At 38.9% G+C, this 22,725-nt stretch overlaps 1 protein-coding gene across 5 annotated transcripts in view; it reads left to right on the top strand.

The window, feature by feature from the left end:
- Positions 1–21,586, top strand: part of dlgap4a (discs, large (Drosophila) homolog-associated protein 4a) — a 98,904-nt gene extending 77,318 nt beyond the window's left edge. For 2 of the 5 annotated variants that reach the window (XM_006796523.2, XM_006796525.2), the window contains exons 5-11: positions 1,040–1,286; positions 13,664–14,106; positions 14,212–14,309; positions 15,321–15,754; positions 17,004–17,095; positions 17,464–17,607; positions 18,078–21,586. In XM_006796523.2, coding sequence (XP_006796586.1) covers positions 1,040–1,286; positions 13,664–14,106; positions 14,212–14,309; positions 15,321–15,754; positions 17,004–17,095; positions 17,464–17,607; positions 18,078–18,302 — 1,683 coding nt within the window. In that variant the 3' untranslated portion in view covers positions 18,303–21,586. The remainder of the gene's footprint in view (positions 1–1,039; positions 1,287–13,663; positions 14,107–14,211; positions 14,310–15,320; positions 15,755–17,003; positions 17,096–17,463; positions 17,608–18,077) is intronic. The other 3 variants (XM_006796524.2, XM_087833606.1, XM_006796526.2) reach the window with 2 other exon arrangements.
- Positions 21,587–22,725: the final 1,139 nt, after the last annotated feature.

Raw genomic sequence — 22,725 nt, forward strand, 5'->3', positions numbered from 1 at the left:
CTGTGAGAGAATATTTAAATGAATGTCTATGAGACTGCAGAGATGGTTTATGAATAAACCAGTCGGGAATAAACTTGACGAATCAAAATGATGCCTCAGAGTGTTTGCAGAATTTCAGAGTGGAAGATATGACTCAGTAAAAACCTGAGGGAGCTTGTTGTACATCTTCATCAGCAGGATTGGAGGTAAAAATACCTTTCATAGAGAAGGAATGGCATCACTATCTTTGGAAATGTTTAATATTAATGATAGAGAGACTCGATTCAGGCCAGAGGTAAAGTCAGTCGGACCTAAAGGATTTCTTGGTACTCATGCACAGCTTTTGGAATGAGCAGGCCTAATTTGTCTTGTTTATATGCCACCCACAACACTTTCGTATTTGGTCCTGAAATGCCAAATATAAAAATAACTGCTGATGCTTGTTTCTGCTTCTTTTTATGTCACTTGATCAAACATTTCAGTTGCTGCCGGATGTCAATGCTTTTTCCCATCGTGCAGTGACAACACAAATCCATGCAACAATGAAAGCTATTTTAGGCAACTCAGACAATGCATTGTGATTTACTTTCATACTGACCCCAAGGCAAGCACAAAACAATTAACCTGGTTCTAGGGGTTAGGTGTATTCAATTTTTATACCACTGAACACAGATGTTAAAAATGCCATCACTCTTTAAAGTATCCTACAGCTTTATTACTTAGTATAGACTTTTAGACTGCTGCCCACACACTTCAAATTTCCACATTTTTATTTCCAACCCCATCACACATCTCACGACCCCACAGATTTGTTTTGTTAGTCTTTGGATGACACCCAAGACCTAGTTTTAAAACCACTGCATAAAATACTTGAATGTATAAAGCAGTTTTAGGAAACTCCTCACACGACCACAGGGACATTTTTACCGCATCTCTTTTGGCTTCATTTGCTGTTGATGCTTTGGTTTTACTTTAGTAAGATTTTTATATCTGAGCAGTTTTTCCATCATAAGCACAGGTCTGTTTAATGCATGTTTATCAGTCTGCCCTCTGCCCTTAGCGTGTGAGTCTGCACACGTTCTTTCAGGTATGCGGGCAGGGCTGTGGGCACTCTGTACCGTACTGTGAGGGGGAATCGCAGGCTGTGGAGGCTCTGGATCTGCCTGCGCCTACATGCTTCCGGTCTCGCAGCCATAGCTACCTGCGGGCCATCCAAGCAGGCTGCTCCCAGGATGAAGACACAGCTTCTGTGGATTCAGAGTCACCACCACCCACCACTCCAGGCTATAGCTACAGCTCCAACACCAGTGAGTACCCATGAGAAGAAGGTGGTCTTAGTGATTGCAATAAGATTACAAAGATTTGAAATTACCTTCGAGACATTCAATTCATTTTGAATTGATTTATATAGCACCAATTCACAAAAACAGTGGCCTAAAGGTGCTTTACACTATAAGGAAAAGACCCTAAAATATTAGAGAAAAAACTGCAACAATCAAACGATCCCATGTGAGCAAGCAAACCAGCCTAAAGGAGGGGCAGTCATCTAGGGTCACTGGCTTGGGAGATGAGAAGAGAGAAAGAGCATAGAGAAGAAGAAAGACAAACTATGGGAGAGAGAACAAAGGTAAATGTATCAGGAGTAAAAAAGAGGAGCGTAGAAGAAAGTGCATCATGGCAAGTATGAGTCTAAAGCAAGCATGGTTCAGGGTCAGATGATTTCTGCTGTATTTACTCCGCTTCATAATAGCAAAAGTAAGTATTGTCTGGAAAATTGCCCCTTTAAGGAAGAGGCCACTTTCCTGAAATCCAACTTGTTTTACTGTTTTTGAAAGGTACACCGAGTAACAATTTCACTGTGTATATTTAGTGTATGCAAAAGACACCACATGCGCTGCTATTATAATAGTCTTGACAATACTGTACACCTTAACTATTATAGGTATAATTCAAATAAATAGTAGGTTACTTTCCATTGTTAAAAACGTAAAGTAAAAAGGTAGCACATGCAAAAAAAATAAGATTTTTTTGTGTGTAGGTGTTACCTTTTCACCTATGGGGTTTAAGTGTTAAACTTAAATGACTGTGGTTTAGAAAGGCAGATCCTTTTAAAGATCTATGTAGAGTATTCCTCTTGTTTTATTGCAATAGATAAACACATATCTACCAAAGTACGGGCTTTTGTTTTAAGGTGCTCATGCTTTAACAATAAGAGTTTGCAGCATATTCAGTCTGCAGCTGGATATTGCAAGCTGCTCTCTTCTTTATCGCTGAGAAAATGGATGGAAGATGTACAGCACCTTTCATATAATCATTATTAGATGGAAAACTAAACTCAAGAACATTTTGCTTGGCACATTTTTTCTGTATCTTTTTTCATTTATGTGTAACATTATTGTTATGTTTTCAGGGAAAAGTGCGCAATAATGACTCCTCCAGGCTGACAGGGTGAAGGTTAGAGATGCTGTTTTAGAGAGATAGAGAGATTTGCAGATAAGCAAAGAAAACTATCTATTTTTTTGCCTAGAATTCAGTTCAAGCATTGTTGCAGTAAAGAAGAAAAAATCTGAACATTTCTTAAAAACATCTACTGTGTCTATAGTAAATTCATGCAGTAAATCAAGCTTCACTTCTGTTTTTATGGTGCATGTGTGTATATATTTGTGTATTATTATTATTATTGAACAAATTGCCCTGTAGCTTAAAAGTGTCAGAGTTGTGATGTGTGGTTAGTATTTTTCTTCTAAAGAGTTCTATATGACTTTGATGTTAAATCATAAATTCATACTTATGAGTATTTTAAAAAATTTAATTATAGTCCGAGATACTTTTAGTGGTACTTTTAGCTATTCACCACAAAGATCTCCATGTTTGATTTGGCACAGTTTTACACCCTCCCTGATGCCACCCTCCGATTTATCTGGGCCAGCATGAGGGACACACAAGCCTATGATCTCCTGAGGCTGGTTTTATTTCCCTTTGCGGTCTCAAGACAGGGATCTTTCACATGTAAGGCAAATTTGTTAACTACTACAACATAGAGGCAGGTGGATTTTTCTTAGGTCAATAGTGAATCAAAGTTTTAGGGACTAAAATTTCTGATTATTAATGTTTTTAATTTTTATCTGATTTGCGTCTGTACATATGCAAATGGGAAAAAGCTGGACTCTATATGGACTCAATGTATTTAAAAAAATAGTTAACAAGCTAATGTAAGAGCAGAACTTGACTCTGTATCACCTCAGCTCAGCTGTCTACTCTGCTACATATACTGCAGAGAGATTTAATCTTAAATAATGAAGATCTTGAATAATGACGCTGGAGCTATTCTGCTGAACAAACTATGTGACATTTTTTTTCTAAATGACCACAAACATCTTTTTTTCTTCTTCTTTATGTTCTGTAAAGAAAAGGTTTTCATCTCAGCAGTGTCAGGACAAGGTATTTGCCCCATTTCTGATTTTTTTATATACTTGTCCACTGGAAGTTTCCAATCATCAAGCAAAATGTAATATTAGACAAAGATAACCTGAGAAGATACAAAATGCAATATTTAAATTATGATGTAATTTGTTAAGGCAAAAGAGCTATCCAAACCTACCTGGTCCTGTGTGAAAAAGTTATTGCCCGTCTTGTTAAGTAATTAATTAACTGTGATTAACCACATTGTTTTGAGCTAACATCAATTTCATTAGCTATACCCAGGTCTGATTACTGGCAGACCTGTTGAACCAAGACACCACTTATATCAAACCTGTATGACAAAGTGAAGTAGCTTATAAGACCTTTAAAACTACACACCATTCCACAGTTATTATTATTACAGTCTAAAGAAACTCAGGAACAGACGAGAAACAAAGTCATTGACATCCCTCAGACTAGAAAGGGTTACAATGCTATTGCCATTTCTAAGGGTTTGGGACTCCTGTCAAACACAGTGAGAGCCATCATCCACAATCGGAGCAAGCTTGGAATAATGGTGAACCTTCCCAGGAGTGGCCAGCCTACCAAAATTACTCCAAGAGCACATCGGCAACTGATCCAGGCCACAAAAGAACCCAGAACGTCAATTAAGGAACTGCAGGCCTCACTTGTCCCACTTAAGTTCAGAGTTCATGATTCAACAATAAGAAAGAGACTGGGAAAAAATGGTATCCATCAGAGAGATACAAAAAACCCACAGCTAACCCAAAAGAACACAAAGGCTCTTTCTCTCATTTGCCAAGAAAAAAACATCTTGATGTTCACCCAAGATTTTGGGGGAAAATATTCCGTGGAGTTTTGAGACAAAAGTTGAATTTGTTGGAAAGCTTGTTTCCTGATACATGTAGGGTAAAACTAACACAGTATCAGTACATAAAAAGAACATCATTCAAACATGGCAGTGGTAGTGTAATGGTCTGGGGCTGATTTGCTGCTTTAGGATGGAATCATTAATTCTGATCTCTACCAGACAATGCTGAAAGAGAACCAACACCAACAAGTTCAACCATCAATGGCACAAAAAAGAAGAAAACAAGTCTGAAAAGAAAAGTGGGCCAAAATTCTTCCACAGCAATGTGAAAGACTCATTGTTAGTCACTGCGAACGCCTGACTGCTGCCAAAGGTGGCACAACCAGTTATACAGTTTATTGGGGCACCTTTATCATATTGGGGCACCTTTTTCATGAAAGGTCGGGTAGGTTTGGATAACTCTTTTCCCTTAATAAATTTAAAAACTGTATTTTATGATTACTTGTGTTATCTATGTCTTATATTAGTTTGTCGGATGATCTGAAACATAAAATTGTGACAATCATACAAAAAATAAGAACTCGGGAAATACTTTTCAAATACTTTTACCTGTGTAGCGATACAATATATATCTGTGAAAGATGAATATAAGCTGATAATGTTGGTTGAGCTCTACGTGCCACCCAGCAATTTAGAAATGTTTTCTGTCTAGGGTATCTATTTGATATACTGCAATTCACATGTCTCATTGCTTCATGTACCTAATTCTATTAAAATCTTATATATGAAAACCCTATATTTATATTGTACTCTTGCCTCAAAGACTAATTTTTCTGGTTTCATGCAGGGCTTTTTTTTAAATTAAAATCACAGCATTATAGCATGATTGTAATAGGAGAATAAGGCTATAGAATAATAATAATTATATATATATATATATATATATATATATATATATATATATATATATATATATATATATAAATAGGAGGAGACATAGGAGGAAATAGCTCAGTTCACTCCTTTGTTGGGGTAACAATAGATCACCACATGCTGGATATGTGCTTATTTTTTTTTATGTCTAGACTTAAATCCGTTCCCGCGGCGCCGCAGACAAACTGAGGCGCACCTACCGTGAACACATTCATAAACAACGTAATACCCAGACATAAACCAATCACCTTCGTGTTCGATTAGTTTGAGGTCCGGCTCTGTCCAATCGTTTAGAGAAATCGGTTACGGAGAAAACGTGGACTCCAATCCTCGTCGTCAAGGGCGTGTACTACAAATCTTTTCTTCAGTGTTCGTTGTGTCTCCCAGGCACTACACCCGTGTCCATCTCGTCCGCCGTTCGTGAATGAACAGAAAATAAGGATTTCTCCGAGTCTACCACTAACAGTAAGGTCTTTGTCACCTTTTTCCCGGTTGAGCGTTATGGTTCTGACAGTCAGCTGCTGTTTGCTACGCTAGCAACAGCGAGCTAACGTAAGCTAATGGTGTGGTAGGTTAACTAGCTAGCTAACGTGGATGAAGAAAGAGGATGAAACCCTGATACAAGCTGTTTGAGCGAGGCGAGGAGCAGCAATGTTGGCTGCCTGTTTTTAGAGTGAAAAGCCATCTCGTTGTTGCCCCGCTGATATCGACTATACAGCGCCTCCGGGTACCATTACTCAACGTTAAATACCCTGTGTGATAGCACGCCGCGGCAAGCCCTGGACTGGTTAGCAGCAAAGGCTAACGGTAGCCGAGCCGTCACCAGCCCGTTAGGGACATCCCGGCGCGGGCTTAGTTTGGCTAACCAGCCCGTTTATTAGCTAACCGTGGCTAGTGGGTTGTGTGGGTGAGTGATCTTATATTTCCAAATAAGTTTTTATTAGAGACGGTTGTAAGTCGTAATCCACTGCCACAGATCGTTAATTAAAACGATAAAGAAGCTCAGCGGCTCAGTGTGCTTTAAATTGAGCTCATTGGGTATTTAATTTATCTCCCCGGTGGTCTTTTGGATTAACGTTAGATGAGGTAACGGCTCTCTCTTATCCCGGGCATGTGACAGTGATGTGTGTCCAGAGGCACGAAGAAAGCTATGATTCACGTTTATCTGAACCCACATGTACAATCATATTGGTCTACTATAAAATGCTTCCCCATAGGTCAGAAAGTGAGTGCTGTACTAAAGCTCATAGTGTTGTTTTGTTGACAGAAACTAGGTAATTTTTAAGTCGACTCCACTTGTAATGGTGCCGGTATATTTATTTTCTAGACGTCCTGTGGTGTGAAAGGAACAAGTAATTGTCTGGACAATCAGCATCTTGAAATGTTTTTATCTCACCTGGCACAAGTGGCTATATTTGGTCCAAAGGGCCATCTTTATTCATTCAAGACCTGGGGCACAGTCAATAATTTATCAGCTTCCTGCACTCAGTAGTGCTTTGCAGTTCGGACACTTCTGCTTAGGCTTTTTAAGGACCCCTGAAACAACTAGGATGTGCACATAAAGCACTGTAACATTAGAGCGAAACACAGTAACCGTACCTTAGTGTTTAAATTGACTACCATTGTAAAGTTAGAAAGTAAAAACTTAAATCCTGCTTAACATTTGACCAGGTGTAATCAAACTAGGTGGCTTTGAAGCTTCAGGAAAAAAAAAAGGTGTGTTCACTGTATCCAGAATTACATTAAACAAGACTTGGTGTGGCTGTGTTTTATCATGGACAGACTATGAGTCATTCTCCACAGTATTACACACTCTTCCTCTCACACTCATTGATGAGGTAATCTCTTGACTGAATGGCAAAGCAAGTGTAGCTTCTCAATAAGGTCAGCAGCAGACGGGCTTTCTAATGATGAATGTGGAGCTATTTGTTAACACAGTTGGACATTACAGTAAAGGCCAGTCCCATTTCCTGCTCTAATGCAATGCATTTATCTGAGAACTGCTTTCGCATTGGTTGAAATACTTTTGTTCAATCCAAAATCGCCAGCTCCTAAAAAATACAGTTGATTTTTAACTTTATGTTGTATTTTGCCTGCTGAATACAACAATGTGTCTCAGTGTAATATACGTTTTGTGTATTACACTGAGACACATTTTAGATATGTTTAGTCTAGACATCAGACATAACATATTTACTGACAATAACAATCATGTATGTATTTCTGTGTAGAAAAACAAATCAACCTCAGGTTGTTTAATTTATTTCAGTTATATTTCTAAGGGGCACACTTCACTCATGTAGAGCTTAGTGTTTTTAATTGGTCATTATTAGTTTGAAAGAGAGTGCTGTGTTTTGCAGTGAAAATTATGGAGTTGTGAAAGAGCTAATCTCAGAGACTTGTGGCATGCGTCCTTGATTTAACTGATTAGCTTCCAACCCAGACTGTTGACGTACTCCAATAGGTCAGATGTAGAACCACAGATGGCCTTAAAGATGTCAGACTATTCAGTAGAAAATGATCGCCACTAGTAGGACAGTTGGACATGTTTTTGTCTGTAGACAATTATATGGAACATTTAATCTTATAATACTAGACAGAATAATGAAGAACCTGTAACTGTAGTATTAATGAACTCATAGCTGTTTGTTTTCATAATGTACTTTTGGTTTGATTTTGCAGTCTGTTTTGTGTAAGCACTTTTGCTTTTCCTATCAGTATGTAAGCTTTGTCTGTTTAATGGCTGGCTGCCTTTCCTTCTCAATAGATAGTTTTCTCCCATGAAGTCTGCCTGCCCTACCCAGTGATTTACTGTGTCTTCACTGACACCTTTAAGCCTGTTACCCTTGTTTCTTAAAGAGTTGTGGAAAAGCACTATGTAATCCATACCAGATTCTTAAAACTGTGGTAACAAAATTAATACATGTCACATAATGGAGCTGTAGAAACCAGCAAAATTACAGCGCAAACCAACCTGTCATTTAAATATATACAAAAACTAAAATTTGCATGAAAACCTTACAGTAGGCTGTATTAAGCTCTACTGTGCAGGAAAAGATCAACTGTTGGTGACTGGCTTCACTCCAAGTGTTGGTTTTCATGAACATTATAGTAACCTGCTGTGACCTTAAAAGTCTAAGAAGTCCAAGGCTTTCTCTTTCTAAATAACATTTGAAATTCCTTTGTTATCCTGCTATGGTAATGTTTAACTAAAAACTCTGATACGCCTCCAAAGAGTACCTCAAACAATAACAGGTTTAAGCCTAGACACACTCAAACTCAAATATCCTCCTCTTTTGTGACGTCTAAGATTCTTTTGATGCAGAATCCCTCGTGTAAATATATCCATAATTTCAACAGATACCCCATGCCTAATTCAAATGTGTTACAAAACTCAAACTAATTTCCAGCTTACATGTAATTGGTTTTGATCAGATGCTCCATTTTGCATTTAATGGTTATTTTATTTGATTTAATTCTTTTTTTCTTTTTTTTTTTTATCTCTGAATGCCTTCCTATACATGTGAACAGTGTTTGTTTGTTTTTCCGTCAGAAGTCATGCTCAGCGTGTGTCCTGCTCTAATCTTTCTGTCTGTGACTCCCACAGTCTGTCTGTCTGTTGTGCAGTAACACTGGCTAATCTTGGACAGAGCTTCCATCTCTTTTCATGATACTTGGCTCATGTCCCGAAAGGTTTATTCACAATAGGCTACAATATTGTTTGTGAGGGTTGGTGTGTGCTTTGCTTTTATGTACGCCGAACTTGGTGCTTCAGTAGAAACTAATGTTAAAGCACAGTGTCTCCCCTTGAAGTTCACTCTGCAGCAGCCTAATTAACACATCAGACTGTAAGTCAGAACTCAAAATGAGATCAGCTGTGATCACAACTTAAATCCCAAACTGGCACACCAGATATCTTAAATTAAAATAAGGAAAGTAAATTTAAAATAAATAAATAAACAGTTCTAATGGCATCAGTACACAGCTATGAGAATAGTCAGTCATATACATGGATGTTTTAGGCTGGTTTTCAGGTCGCATTAGTGGTCATCTGATAGCACTCAGACAGACCTGCTGATGGAGCCAGAGCATATTATGGGTCAGAGACTGCATAGCTCTCATAAGGGAAACAATTTAAGAATTGTTTGATGATCATAGTGGTGTTGACAGCATTGGAATTGATCTAAATTGTTTTCTGAGTAAGAGAGAGCACCTCAAATAAGTGATTTGAAGACTCCTGCTGTCCATATAACCTTTCAAACTGGCAATGGGCTTTCTGAGTTCTGTTAGCTTATTGGCTTTTAATGTCTCAAATAGCTAGACTAAGAATAGAAAATGTAAAAAGTAAGAGAGTATATGAAATGTTTGAGCGTTTAAGCCCTTCAAAGTGGGTACATTGAAACTACTATTAAATGAAAAAATCGTTTTACTATAACAATGATTACAGTAATAACAGTGTATTCGATTAAATATTGGAAACAACTTAAAATATATTTCTTGTGTTGATGAATCTACAGAGAAATGTAAGTAAAGTAAAGTAAGTAAAACTCCCCTAGTTTTTGTGACACTTAAGAGTTTCAACTCATTGTTTAGCTAACCATCCAGCGGTTTTATTGTTTTGGTTCCCTGTCGGCACACTCATAGCACTAAGTTTGGCCACACAGAGCTTCTTGCTTACTTTTTGTTTTTTTCATAGGTGCACACACTCCAAAGTTTGAGATATTTGGGAGGCCATTATGAGTTTACGTCCAACTTCTAGTTTGAACAAAAAGTAACAGTCTATATCATTCTTTATACTTCTACTTTAGCTTTTTGTTGTTGTTTTTTTGTTTTTTACATGTGTAAAACAGCAAATAGGGACAGCAGGGCTTTTTAGACTTGGAGGTGCTCTTGGTTTGTCATACACTGGCTGAAGTTCTGGAAGCAAAGATAAACCTATCAGCTGATCCTGACCCAATGTTTCAGACATCGCAGACCTCGTCCATCGCTTCTCTGCACTACCCCTGTAGTAAGGCACATGAGGGCAACTGTCATATCACATACTGCCAAAGGATAGCAAAATAGGTTGTGCCACTTGCAAGAGGTGTAAACAATCTGCAGTCAGCCCCGTTCACTGTGACTGAATGTCTGTAAAGGCCCATTAACCTATTTGTTGTTGTTACTTATAAATTGGGCTATTGTTGAATTGAATGAAAAGTGCACGTGTGTGGTTAAGTGTTGACAGATATTTGGCTTATGATCAATTTTATTGCAGTGTGCAGTTAAGACCCAGTGCAGTCACCCAGCAAATGCAACTGAGGCATGTGCTGTGACTCTGTATGTAGTACGACACAATTAACTTTGGGAATTTCATGCATCCAAGCTATGAGTACTACAAGAAGTGCCTTTCTTTGGAAATAATAAATGTTCTGTTTTGCTCCTACGAAGGCATGGTTTCTAAGTTTGACACTGCTCGCCAGGGCTGCATGAGTGACACATAGGGTGGATTCCAATCCACAGACATGTTTGTGTATGTTTGTGGGATTTAATAAGGGCTTTACTGGTTCTGTGAGTCACAGGCTGATGATGGGAGTGCAGTGCCTACAGAATTACAGGGTGATAGGTTGCTATTTAAATTGAAACCACTACCGGGTAGAATAAATACTGCATTTTTATTATTGATTCAAAGTGGTGAGCTTTAAATTACTTGGTCAGCTAATTTTAAAGAAATATTTCATCCATCATGTGTGTCAGTAAATGCTGTATGTGGGCAGAAGCATTTGCTACTGTGTATTTTGCAACTCTTTGAGGCATATGTTGCTGATTATCGCACTGTTTAAATAGCATGCTTCCCCTTATTTCTTGTAGAAAGCCTGTGGTTTTTCCTGGTTCCTTGCTTCTTTTTTTTTTCCCCCCTTTTTTTTTGTATTGTAGTTCATTCTATATCATGCACCACAACCCTGCATTCAGACTGATGACAGAGAAAGAGGCACCGTTCCTATTCCTTCACCCTGAGTCAGATTGTCTTAGTTCAGTGGTAATCCACTTTCAGGCCTCATTTCAGTTTCCCTTGAAAGAATTTGTAAGCTCATGGTTCATGGGTTTCTGAGTGCCAGAATATGAAGCTTTATGTAAAGAAGTGCTCTGCTAAAGACAAACAGTGTTTTTACTAGAGATGGACCGATCCGATATTGCGTATCGTATCGGTCCAATACTGACCTAAATGACTGGATCGGATATCGGAGAGAAATAAAATGTAATGTAATGTAATCCAATCCATTAAATATCACGAAAGCACCTCACAAAACGTGCAACATGGCGTAACTAAGCTCATAACCGTACGTGACGCATACTGCTCCGACTTGCGAGACCTGTCAGTGGTCTAGTTGAGCAGTTGGAGCCTCGCTACCAAACCGCCATTTCATCTCCGAGAAAGTTATCCCAGAGCGAAGTAAAGCAAGTGTGTAAGTTCATCTCTGAATGTTTGTAAGGCATTCCCACGTTAAGCTTAACAACTGATACTGAATAAGGAGCAACTGCCTCTTCTCTCTCCCTCCCTCTCCTGTTGCTACTTTAGTCATGAAGCTGATCAATGATCGGCTGATCGGCTTTTCTGTTCTCTGTTCTCTTGTTTGTTTTTGGCCCACTTTGCACTAGAAAGAGGAAACTAGCGGCTGAACAACAGCTGCACGTTTAAGCTTGATACGCTGTTGTTAGAATGTATTTAATATTACTTTCTACACCAGGATCCTTTTCTGCATAGCTGACAGCTGGTAACTGTGCAGGGGCGGAACTAGCAAAGTTTAGCCAGGGGGGCAGGTAGGGCATTAACATACAGACGTACTTTTCTTTCTTATTCTCGTTTAAAATGTCTAGCTTTCATTAAATAATTATCTGAATCTTACACCCAAAGTTTTAATCTGATGTAAAATGTATAGAAGTCCATTACTGTATATAGTAACTATTAAGTCTAATATACCCTAGTAAGCTATAGTACTTGTTCCTTCAGGAAAGTACCATCTGTGCAGTCTGCAATTCTGTTGAAGAAAGCTGTTGAATCTATTTAATTATTGTGGAAAAATAATTGATTTCTGTGCATTTTTTTTTTTTTTACACGTGCATTAAATTAAAGTTGATTACGTCGATTAAGCATCGATGTAATCAACCCAATCTTGTTAGTTAGGTTGCTTAATATTTTCGCTAAGTACTCTTTAAAATACCATAATAGGGAGGAATGTGTAGGTTTACGTTTATTAGACTGATCAGTATCGCTGAACTATGAAATATTTTGGGTGCAGTGTATTTTTTGCATACGGGTATAACAGAATAGCTTTAGTGTTTTTTGGGTTTTTGTTTTTTTTTACTTGAGTATGAACTTATACAAAATGCAGCAAGATATTAAAAAACAGTTTTATTGTTTAAAAAATACACTATATCTGATTCATATCGGTATCGGCAGATATCCAAATTTATGATATCGGTATTGGACATAAAAAAGTGGTATCATGCCATCTCTAGTTTTTACTTACTAAATACTTAATTATAAAATAGTAATTGTTGAGTATTGGATTTGAGTTTGTAAAATGAAAAAGTCATCATTGAAAACACTAGTCGTCGGTGGAGTTTCTCTCTGATCCATTCTATCCTGTTTGATTTGAAAAATTAAGAACTAGTAGCCAAAAATCCATAGGAGGAAATGATGATAAGGACCAAATTCTATGTATCTATGTATGTTGCTGCTGATATAGTGTTTACAAGGCCAGTTGTCGCTGATTAGTCTAACAAAGCTGAATGTATTGAGAACAAATGAAAGAGGGAGGCTCAATGGTAGTTGAAAGAACAGAGCAAGTGGAGGAGGGGAATAAAGTACAATTGTTTGATTCCTTTTTGTTATGCTGTGGAGACAAAAGAAAAACATCACACACACAGATAGCCAGTCAAGTTTTGAATTGCGTTTTCCTGTTTCCTTTCCTATTCATACATTTACTAAAACATGTCAAGCATGACTGGGGGAAAAATGCAAAATACAACAGGATAACTTTATTTATTTGACTAATCTGTACTTCAAATGGGATGAAAACACAAACAAAAGCTCAAAAATGGACTGCTACCCTCAGTTCCTGGATCCATAAGACCTAGAACTGTTGAGCTGAATATCACTAGAGAAGGCAGAGTTGTCTGCCTGACAGTCCCCAGAGCAAAAGGCCTGTGAAGGTGTGGCATATAAAGGAAGATCTCCAGAGACAGGCTGACGTCAATGGAACACAGCCACCAACAGAAGTACATTACTGTAAGCATAGAGGTAGCTTTTAGTACGGCCCAATAGAGACAGCAATAAGGGCAAGGTACACGTTTGTTTTTCAGATAGCCATGTTAATAGTTTTATGTTTTGGCATTTGGTACACACCAGCTGGCTTAGGGCTGGCTTAGTCTTGCTTTGTTTCAGTAGTCTTATGTGACAAAGTGCAGGATTCCCTTTCTAAGCCCTATGTTTTCGTTCTTTTAGTTTTCTTTTTTTTTCTGTTCTTTTTTTGTCAGCAGTCAGCAATAGGAAAGCTCCTCCTCCAGTCCCTCCCCGTACCACCTCCAAGCCCCTCATCTCAGTGACATTACAGAGCAGCACCGAGTCAGCCCAAGACACATACCTTGACCAGCAGGACCGTGGCAGTGAGGTCAACAGCCAGTCAGGACGGAGCAACTCCTCTGACAGCCTCTGTAGCATACGCACGGGTAGCCTGGCTAAGGGGACCCAGCCTCCACCAGCGCCTGTCCCTGCTGCAACCCCAGCACCATCTGCAGGCTCCATACCTCCTGTTCCAGCCCCCCGTGACCTCCCACCTACCACCACCACAACCACTACTGTTGCTACAAGTACCACTTCCACATCTACTCAATCCCAAAATGACACCCTAAGCAGTGGTACCACTCTAGAGCAGCCCCCGACTGCACCCAAGAGGAAACTTTCCTCTATTGGAATTCAAGTAAGTTTCTTTTTTTTGTTGTTGTTGCTGGAGATATAATCAAGCAGAGACAGACAGACAAACAGAGTTGCATTTCACTGATATATTGTGTTGTTCATTTTTCAGGTTGACTGTCTTCTGCCAGTTCCAAGAGAAGAACCCCTGCTACTGGCTAAACCTCTTAAGTTTCAGTCAATCGGAGTTCAAGTTGAAAACGGCAGGCCGTAAGTATACACTCATGTTGCAGTGTTTCCAGACTTAAGCCTGATTTTGAGTTCTGCGGTAAATTTATGTCCTAATTTATGAGGTAACTGGAAATTGCTTTCATTCCTACACTGGAACCTGAAGTTACGAGGTAGATCTGATGTAGAAGTATAATTACAATTGTAAAACACAATAAAGAAAGAAAATAGATTTTGGACAGAAGATGTTAATTTTTACATCTTCTAATTTTTGTCATTAATGGTTTGATTTGAGTTTCATCGATCAGCTTCCTGCAGAGGTCCATTTTATATGCCCAGATGAGTCACACCTGTTTTAGCAGTACAAGATGGGGAGGGTTGGATAATGTTAAATAGGTTGTTTGTGTTTTAGTGTTTAGTATATGTGCTATAGTTATATTATTGGCTTTAAAACAATGGTATTCTGGTGGTGATGTTTGTTTGTTTTTTAACTCTATTGTCAGGCCTGATTTTAATGTGCTGTAGCTCTTGTACTTTTCCCTTCCTAACTGCATGCACTTACTGTCTCATTATTTCATCTCTGTTGCTCGTGCATCTGCAGCCTATACAGCAGTGAGTGGCTAAGGTCATTCAGCAGTCAGCCTGGCAGCAGCATAGCGCTCTGATTGATGGATTTTTACTCTTGTTTTGACTGTAGTGAGCTGAACATAGTGAGAAAGACGCCATTTAAACTTTTGCAGAGCACAGTAATTTCCCGTAATCACATTTGTTTGACAGTCCACTCTTTTTCTCCTGCTCATTATCTGTGAAGCCAGTTGTCTGATAAGCTTTCATGTTGTATACCTGATTTGTTGCTAATATCTGTACTGTCACATCCGCAATGCTATCTTTCCGAGTCTTTGCAGTAAATGATAATGCACAATCAGCTGCCACAGTCTTGTCAGTCAAATGCACTGACCTAGATCTGTTACTGTGGAACATGTTTGCCCCATCACTTAATTGTCCTTTTTGTCGAAGTTTGTCAGAAGCTGATATTTATGCATGTGTCTGCAGTCTCAGCCGGGACAGCAGCATGGCCTCCAGACAAAATACAGAGACTGAGCCTCAGGAGCCTAAGGATGCCGCACCCATAGAAAACAACACAACCAACTGCGCCAACAGTCAGACGGTGAATACTGCGCCGAACGGACAGGACAAAGCCATGGAGCAGCAGCCACTTAAACACAACTCAGCACCATCCAGGATATCCATCTCACCCCCAGAGACTCTCGACCCAGCTTTAGACCCCTCCTCGTTGCCGCCTCCAGATCCCAGCCTCGAGTCTGGAAACTGCAGCAGCCAGGGAGATGCTGTTCAGCCTACCACGCCAGCATGTCTCAGAGACGGCAACTGGTTTCTGAAGCTACTGCAGGCTGAAACAGGCCGCATGGAGGGATGGTGTCAGCAGATGGAGCAGGAGACCAAAGACAACAAGCTCTCAGAGGAGGGTAGGTGACAGAAATGGATAAGGTGGCTATCAGCACATTTACATAGGCCTCGTTTTACTTTTGTCATGTGTCCTGTTTTCAGATAAGATATAATAATCTCATTTGCCCTTTGCCACATATACTGTATGCCTGTCTGTTGGCCAGATCACAGATCTCTTTGCAATCTGTCTTAATTTTCCCACGCAACATGCAAATCGGGGTCGGACCTTTTCCAGACTGGTGTTATCGCTTCTGTCGCTCTTACTCCCTCTCACTCACCCATGCAGAGTGATGTCATTCATTCAAGTCACTGTTGTCATTCAAGTGCAAAACAAATCAAGGGCCAGATAAATCCCACAGCATGTGAGATGAATGTCAGTTTATACATGTAAGAAAGTGCTGTGTTTACGCACAGTATTTACTTGGTACTTGTTTTTTACATTTTGAACATTTGGCTTGAATCCTCAACATCGATGAAAAATTGAAATGAAATTATTAAAAAACTAAGCATGTTAGGTTGATTTCAAGAGTATCTTTCAATGTTAGATGTTAATGTGCTACAAAGAAAAAAAGAGCCACAGTTGTATAAAAATTGAAAAAAATCTGCTATCAGTTAATTGCTAAGAAGAATTGAGTTGCTGTGCCTGTTAGTGAAGTTCACAGACAGGACACTAGGTCAGGTCTCATCCCTGTTGATTAAGGACACAGAGACAAAGCATGACAGAGTCATTACTGCCATTGATTCACAGTACTACAGCTTATTAGAGAGGACGGGGGCAGGGTAAGCATTAGTTTAGCTATAACAGAGCCACTGCAGACTCATTTCACTTATTCATGTCCCAAAATACCACTCAGGCTCTTAAGTAGATCAATCTCTGCAATGCCTTAAATATGAATGAGCAAGAAGCAGATGAGCAGTGTAGGCTCCTTCAGATAATCATTCCTCCTACTCTCTGTGAACCTGAATTATGAATTTCCATTTACATGCAAATACATGACTGAAAGAATCTTTTGTTGTCAACGCTATGAAAGAGTTTATAAAATACTTGTAAGAAAATTATTTGCTGTCAAGCCAGGTTAAATGGTAATTGTTAGTAAACACATTGCATCACACCTCTTCACGTCTTGACCCTTTATGTACTTGAACTCAGACATGCAAAAAGACTCATGTATTAACTCTAAAACTCAAAGTTTGTTTCTAATATGTCTTTATTCTAACTGGAAATGTTTCTTTGCTTGTTAAGGGTTTGTCATATTTGTGTCTTTGTAGTTTTGGGGACGATCCGCAGTGCAGTAGGGAGTGCTCAGCTCCTCATATCACAGAAGTTTGAGCAGTTCAGAGGGCTCTGTAATGAGAACTTGGTGAGTGGCTTCATTATGTCCTGTTGAGTGTGTGTGTGTGTGTGTGTGTGTGTTTGCTGTCCTACCTTTGTTGCCCAATTGTAAAAGATCATTTGTTTTCCATTATTTGACCTACATAAAGGGAGATCTCATTGTTTTATGTTAATTAGGAAAGTTTCAAGCAGAAATGCAAACTTCACACCGATCTTACACGATTGGTCGCTTGTCCTACTGCAATATTCTAATTGTTGATTGGCATCAAATGTATTTTATTTTCATCTATTTGCTTAAAGGCAGGCTGCCCGGGAAGTATTTGTGTGGGTAAGGATGTGACTAATTTTCTCTGTTTGGTCCAAATCTATTCATCTGTCTCACTTTCCTTTCCCTAGAATATAAATGCCAACCCACGACCAACATCGCAGGACCTTGCAGGGTTCTGGGATCTGCTACAGCTCTCGATAGAAGACATCAGTATGAAGTTTGATGAGCTCTACCAACTTAAAGCCAACAACTGGCAGCTTCCTGAGAAGAAGGTGATGTTGGGTACCTTACATTTTTGTTTCACTTGAGATTTTTTAGATTGGTGCCATGGGTAGAGTTGTCATAATTAGTCATTCAGCAAAAGGTTAATCAGCATACTATTTTTTTTGGTAATTTTTCAAGTAAAACTGTTAAATGTTCTCTGGTGCCAGCTCCTTAGCAGTGTGAATTTTTCTCTGTTTTAAATGGCTAGAAATTGGACACCATTGTTTTTTGGATAGCTGACTCATTAAGCCAAAGGAAGTTGAAGATATTTCAGAATTTTCTGACATTTTAATTTAATTGACAGCTTGATCAATAATGAATGTTAATTTCAGTTGTAAATGCAAGCCTGGAGGATTTTAAATTATTTCCTAAGTGCTTAATGGACTACATATGACACTTAATCATCACTACTGGAAGTGTGTTTTGCTAGTGCCACACCATATCTCACTCTTTTCCCCTCTTGACATAATTTCCTCAGGATGAAAACAAGCAGCTTCCATCATCTGTGCCAAAGAAGCAGAGTAAGCCGCGGCTGTCAGCAGAGAAGGACAAGAGCGTGGACTCTGCTGCAGACAAGCAGCGGCAAGAAGCCAGAAAAAGGTTGATGGCAGCAAAGCGTGCGGCATCAGTACGACAGAACTCCGCCACAGAAAGTGCTGACAGCATCGAAATCTACGTCCCCGAGGCCCAGACCCGCCTCTGAGAGCAAACCAGCACCGATCAAAAAATTGCTAACGCACTTCAGACATTCATTGACACAACACAAATCTGAGACACACACACAATATATATATATATATATATATTGGATGCACAGAGGCCGATCCCTCATAGCTGCACAGGAGATATGTGGGGATCACAAATAATCAAGAAAAATGCAGATCACCAACCTGCTGCCATGGGACAGAAATAACCTTGACAGATGTTAAATACTATTGTTATTATTGTTATTATTGATATTCTAATAATTATTATTATCTCCTAAAGTATTTCAAGACTGTCTTAAATGTGCAAGTATCTTCGATAAGGACATCCTGTACCTTGTGAGCTGAAGAATCTTGGTATCCCAGAAGTTTACTCTCTTAAAAACTCCCTTCACTGCTGAGTCTACCGGCAAGTTGCGGCTGCCAGGTTTACGAGCTGAGCGACCATCCACACACACTCAGGACACACATGCAGGTGTACTCACTGTCCACAGAGTCTTCCTGTTCTCTCTCTTTGTATTTGGCTGCCACTCGTTGGGTGTGGTGTGTACGCTTTACTGTGTAAGAATTATAAGATGGCGTTAGTGTACTCAGAGGTTTAAAATGCAGAGAACCAGAGGAAGGCAGTAGCATATATATTATAAATATCACACTATTACAATGTTCATTTTGTAAATGTTGTATACCAGATTATTTGTTAGAAAGAGGTCAGTGTTCAGTACCAAGGTAGTTTTTTATAGATCGAGTACATTTACTGTCATGATATATTAGCACTTGATGCAATCATTCACTCCCCATTTATCTTCCTCTTCTTTTCACCAGTGCACATTACACAGTCTGTGGATACCCATTCTTAAAGTCTTACTTTGGTTAGTTTTTGGTAAGGGATATGAGGAAGGATCGCCCAGCCAGTGAGGAACAAGTGGAATGTATGAAATGTATGCGTTTGCAGCTCATGTTGACTTGATCACTGCACTTTCCATTCACCTCAGATCAAGTTTGCCCACCTTTTGTTATCCTAATCATTCTGACCTTCACTACATCCTCATGCGATGTAGGGGGACCAAGACATTCACCACTTGATATGGCATTCCCATTCAACCAGACTTGTGTGTGAGGGTGGGGGTTTCCTTGCTTCTGGAAAGAAAATGGAATAGCATAGCAATAATAAAATCATATTAGAACAAGCAATGCAGTAGGTACCCAGTCTTAAGTTATTTAATCAACATTTCCAGTAGGACTTTATTAGCATGAAGGATGAATGTTTTGGGGGGATTTTTTTGTTCTTCTATGAACTAACTTTCCTTAAAATAACAAGAATCTCAGGTTGAACACTTAAGCTCAACAGTAAAAACCACTATGGATGGAATATTTATTATACAGCCTCTGGGCCAAAATCTTGGATCCTTTGCCAAATATTCCATAGGACTCCAGGCCTACATGGTGTTCTTCTATAAGAAAAAGGACTTTTTAGTAAGGTTCGATGATGTAACGAAAGGGGTCAGTTTGACTCCTCTGAAATCACGATTCCTTTACGGCCCTTTCTAGCAGCTAGAACTCCCACCCCTTTTGAAAATGAAGAACTGTGGTACAATGTTTGTTTTGGGGTTTTTTTGTTTGTTTGTTTTTTATGCCATTTGACACATTTTTGTGACATTCATCCAAAATGAGATCAATCTAAACATGCGTGGACGTCTGTAATTTACAATAATAAATGGTGCTGCGAGGGATTTGATATTGTGCCAACGTGGCAATGATCATCAACCTTTTAGTTTCATCTTATTAGGATTTTATTTAATGTTATTATTATTTAATCTGCTCATGAATTCTGTTGCCTGTGTGTGCATTCTCAGAAAAGTTTGTGTTTGCATCCGCTCACTCCAGATATGCTATGCCTCATCTCTGTATAAGCTCATGACACGTTGGCTATGGGACTGGAATAGTTTCCATGTTTCCAGTTTCTTAAATGGAAACTCAAGTGCCAAGGGTATATGAGTGGAACAGGGCATAGCACATACCCATGCAAACGTGTAGGTGGTGTAGGTTGACTCACTTTTTCTTTTTTCTTTTTTTGTTGCAAGAGCTGGCTCTCCCCCTACTGGTCAGTTTTTTGCATGACACTCCAGACATTTTGTTGTGCTCCATTTTGAATTTTTAGTTAACGTCCAAAAAGACATGAAATTGAACTGGGAATGCTGACACAACACTGCGTTGTCAAATTTCTTATTCTCTTATTTGTATTACATCAACAATGGACATGTGCATTTCATTGTCCAAAGAAATCATTAAACATCCCTTTGCTACATGTCCTGTCATCATTCTTGCTGTCTTTTTTTATTGCACTCATTCATGAAACGGTAGTAATATTAGCTGCTAAGTTAATATTACACAGATAAATCACAAGCATTAGAGTAGATCTTTTATTGTTACCGTGTAATCTCTAAAAGCATGGCCTTCTTACATATAAAATATACAAAGATCCTTGCCAGTGAATTTTCAGTATTCCATATCATGGGTCTTACAAATTATCTGAAGCTATTAAATCTGTGTAAGGCATTCAGGGTATGCACTGTACGTAAGTGTTTATTACTGTGACAAATGGTGGAAAGTCCTTTACTTTTTATCTTCTATCATTTGAGAGCTGGATCCCTTTATTTGCCTGTGTACTGAACTTTTAAGACAGCAAGACCTGATCAGGGATCTTCAGACAGTTTGTTTACCAGTACTTCCTGAGTTTCAAAGGGCTACAAAATGGACACACGATGACCAGAAGGTGCAACTCTAGAGGCAGATTATGTGGATTTGCTATTCAGCCACCATGTGGACGAGGCAATATTCATCGGCTAAGACGTTTCTAGAAGTTTTTGAAGACACAGACATTTTGGGTAATCTTTTGGGTAAAAAATTGGGTCATTGGTTGTGCTTAATGGACAGAAAGCCCATTCTGACTTCAGTGCTCACCCTTGTGGCCACATATCTGTCCTCTCAGAGACCAGCCAGGAAAATGAGCAAAAACTATGTAGTTCCAGATTATCTCCTACTGACAAACATTATTTTACAAAATAAGCACATATCTTGCAGACAAAGGGTTGTTTAATGTTATGGTGTATTAGTTAGACACTGTGAGGCTAGTTTCTTTTAAGAGAATAAAGAATTGTGATTCCCATGACTTATGAGTTGGCACTTTTTCTGTGTTAATTAAATGTAGAATTAAATGGGAATGCCACTCATATTTGAAGTTCACTGTATGTTTTTTTTCCTTGGAAATATGTTTTTAAAATGATACCACAATTCTATCTTGGTTGTTCTTGCAGCTTTTTAGTCCATCTAGGCATGTTGTCCTGGTAACACTAACAATGACAAAGGACATGTAGAGAAACAAACCCTTAACCCTTCCTGTAAGATATTCAGAGGCTCTTCCATCCTGCTGGGGGCTTTTGGATGGCAGGAAGGTTCTGTTCCACTTGTGTACTTGAATGCAAACACACTGCAAAACAATACAATAGCTAAGATTGCCTTTAATCTATGATGAAACATTTCTATATTAATGGGAGTGGCCTCTTCCACACTGACGATGTCTCCATATATGGGACACAAGGAGTCACTGAATAGTGATCATCAAAACACAATTTAAGGGAATATCTTCCAGAAGAGTGCCAGTGGGTTTTTCTTACTTTATTTGTCACTTTTGTCTGCTTTTTTTGCTTTGGCTTTTATTTTTGGTCTTTTAGTTAAAATGAATGGAAAATAATCCAATATGTTTCAAATAGTGTCCCACTTTGTTTTAAGTGCTGGAAAAGGCTGTTTCCTGTTTCAGCACAACACACACCAAACACGACATACTAAACCAAGTCAGTTTGTTTGTTGAGCAACTGGACCTGCTTCCACAGAGGCTTGACATAACCCCAATCAAACACTGCTCTAATGAATTTGAACACAGACTGTGAGCAACCCCGTATCACACAACAAGACTGGCCAACCCTTTAAATGTTCTTATGGATTAGTAAGAGCTAATCCCAGCAGCCAGGCTTCAAAAAATCCTCCCATTACTGTAGTTGCAGTTCCAGTGGTACATCCAAGCTCTTAATTGTATTCCGAAAAGCAATAACACATAAGCATAATGTGAAAGTGTCAACACACTTTTTTGCCATATAACGTTAACACATGGAAATAAAAATAACAATTACAAAACACATCCAAAACAAAAGCATGCTCAAAGCAAAGATGTTCTTACTGCCCTGTTGCATTGTGCTGCATCACACTCATACTTCCTGTCATTTGATCCCTGTTACTACATTACAACTACAGTGCAGAACGGACGAAAAGGAGCAAATGAAATGAGGGAGAAACATAGAGGAGAGTGTTGTGGTTGATAATAATTGAAAACACAGACTCTAGTAAAAGCAGAAGAGGTTTTGTTAG

Source organism: Neolamprologus brichardi, chromosome 20 (assembly GCF_056152115.1).
Source record: "Neolamprologus brichardi isolate AB-2024 chromosome 20, ASM5615211v1, whole genome shotgun sequence".
In the NCBI taxonomy this organism is placed as follows: Eukaryota; Metazoa; Chordata; class Actinopteri; order Cichliformes; family Cichlidae; genus Neolamprologus; species Neolamprologus brichardi.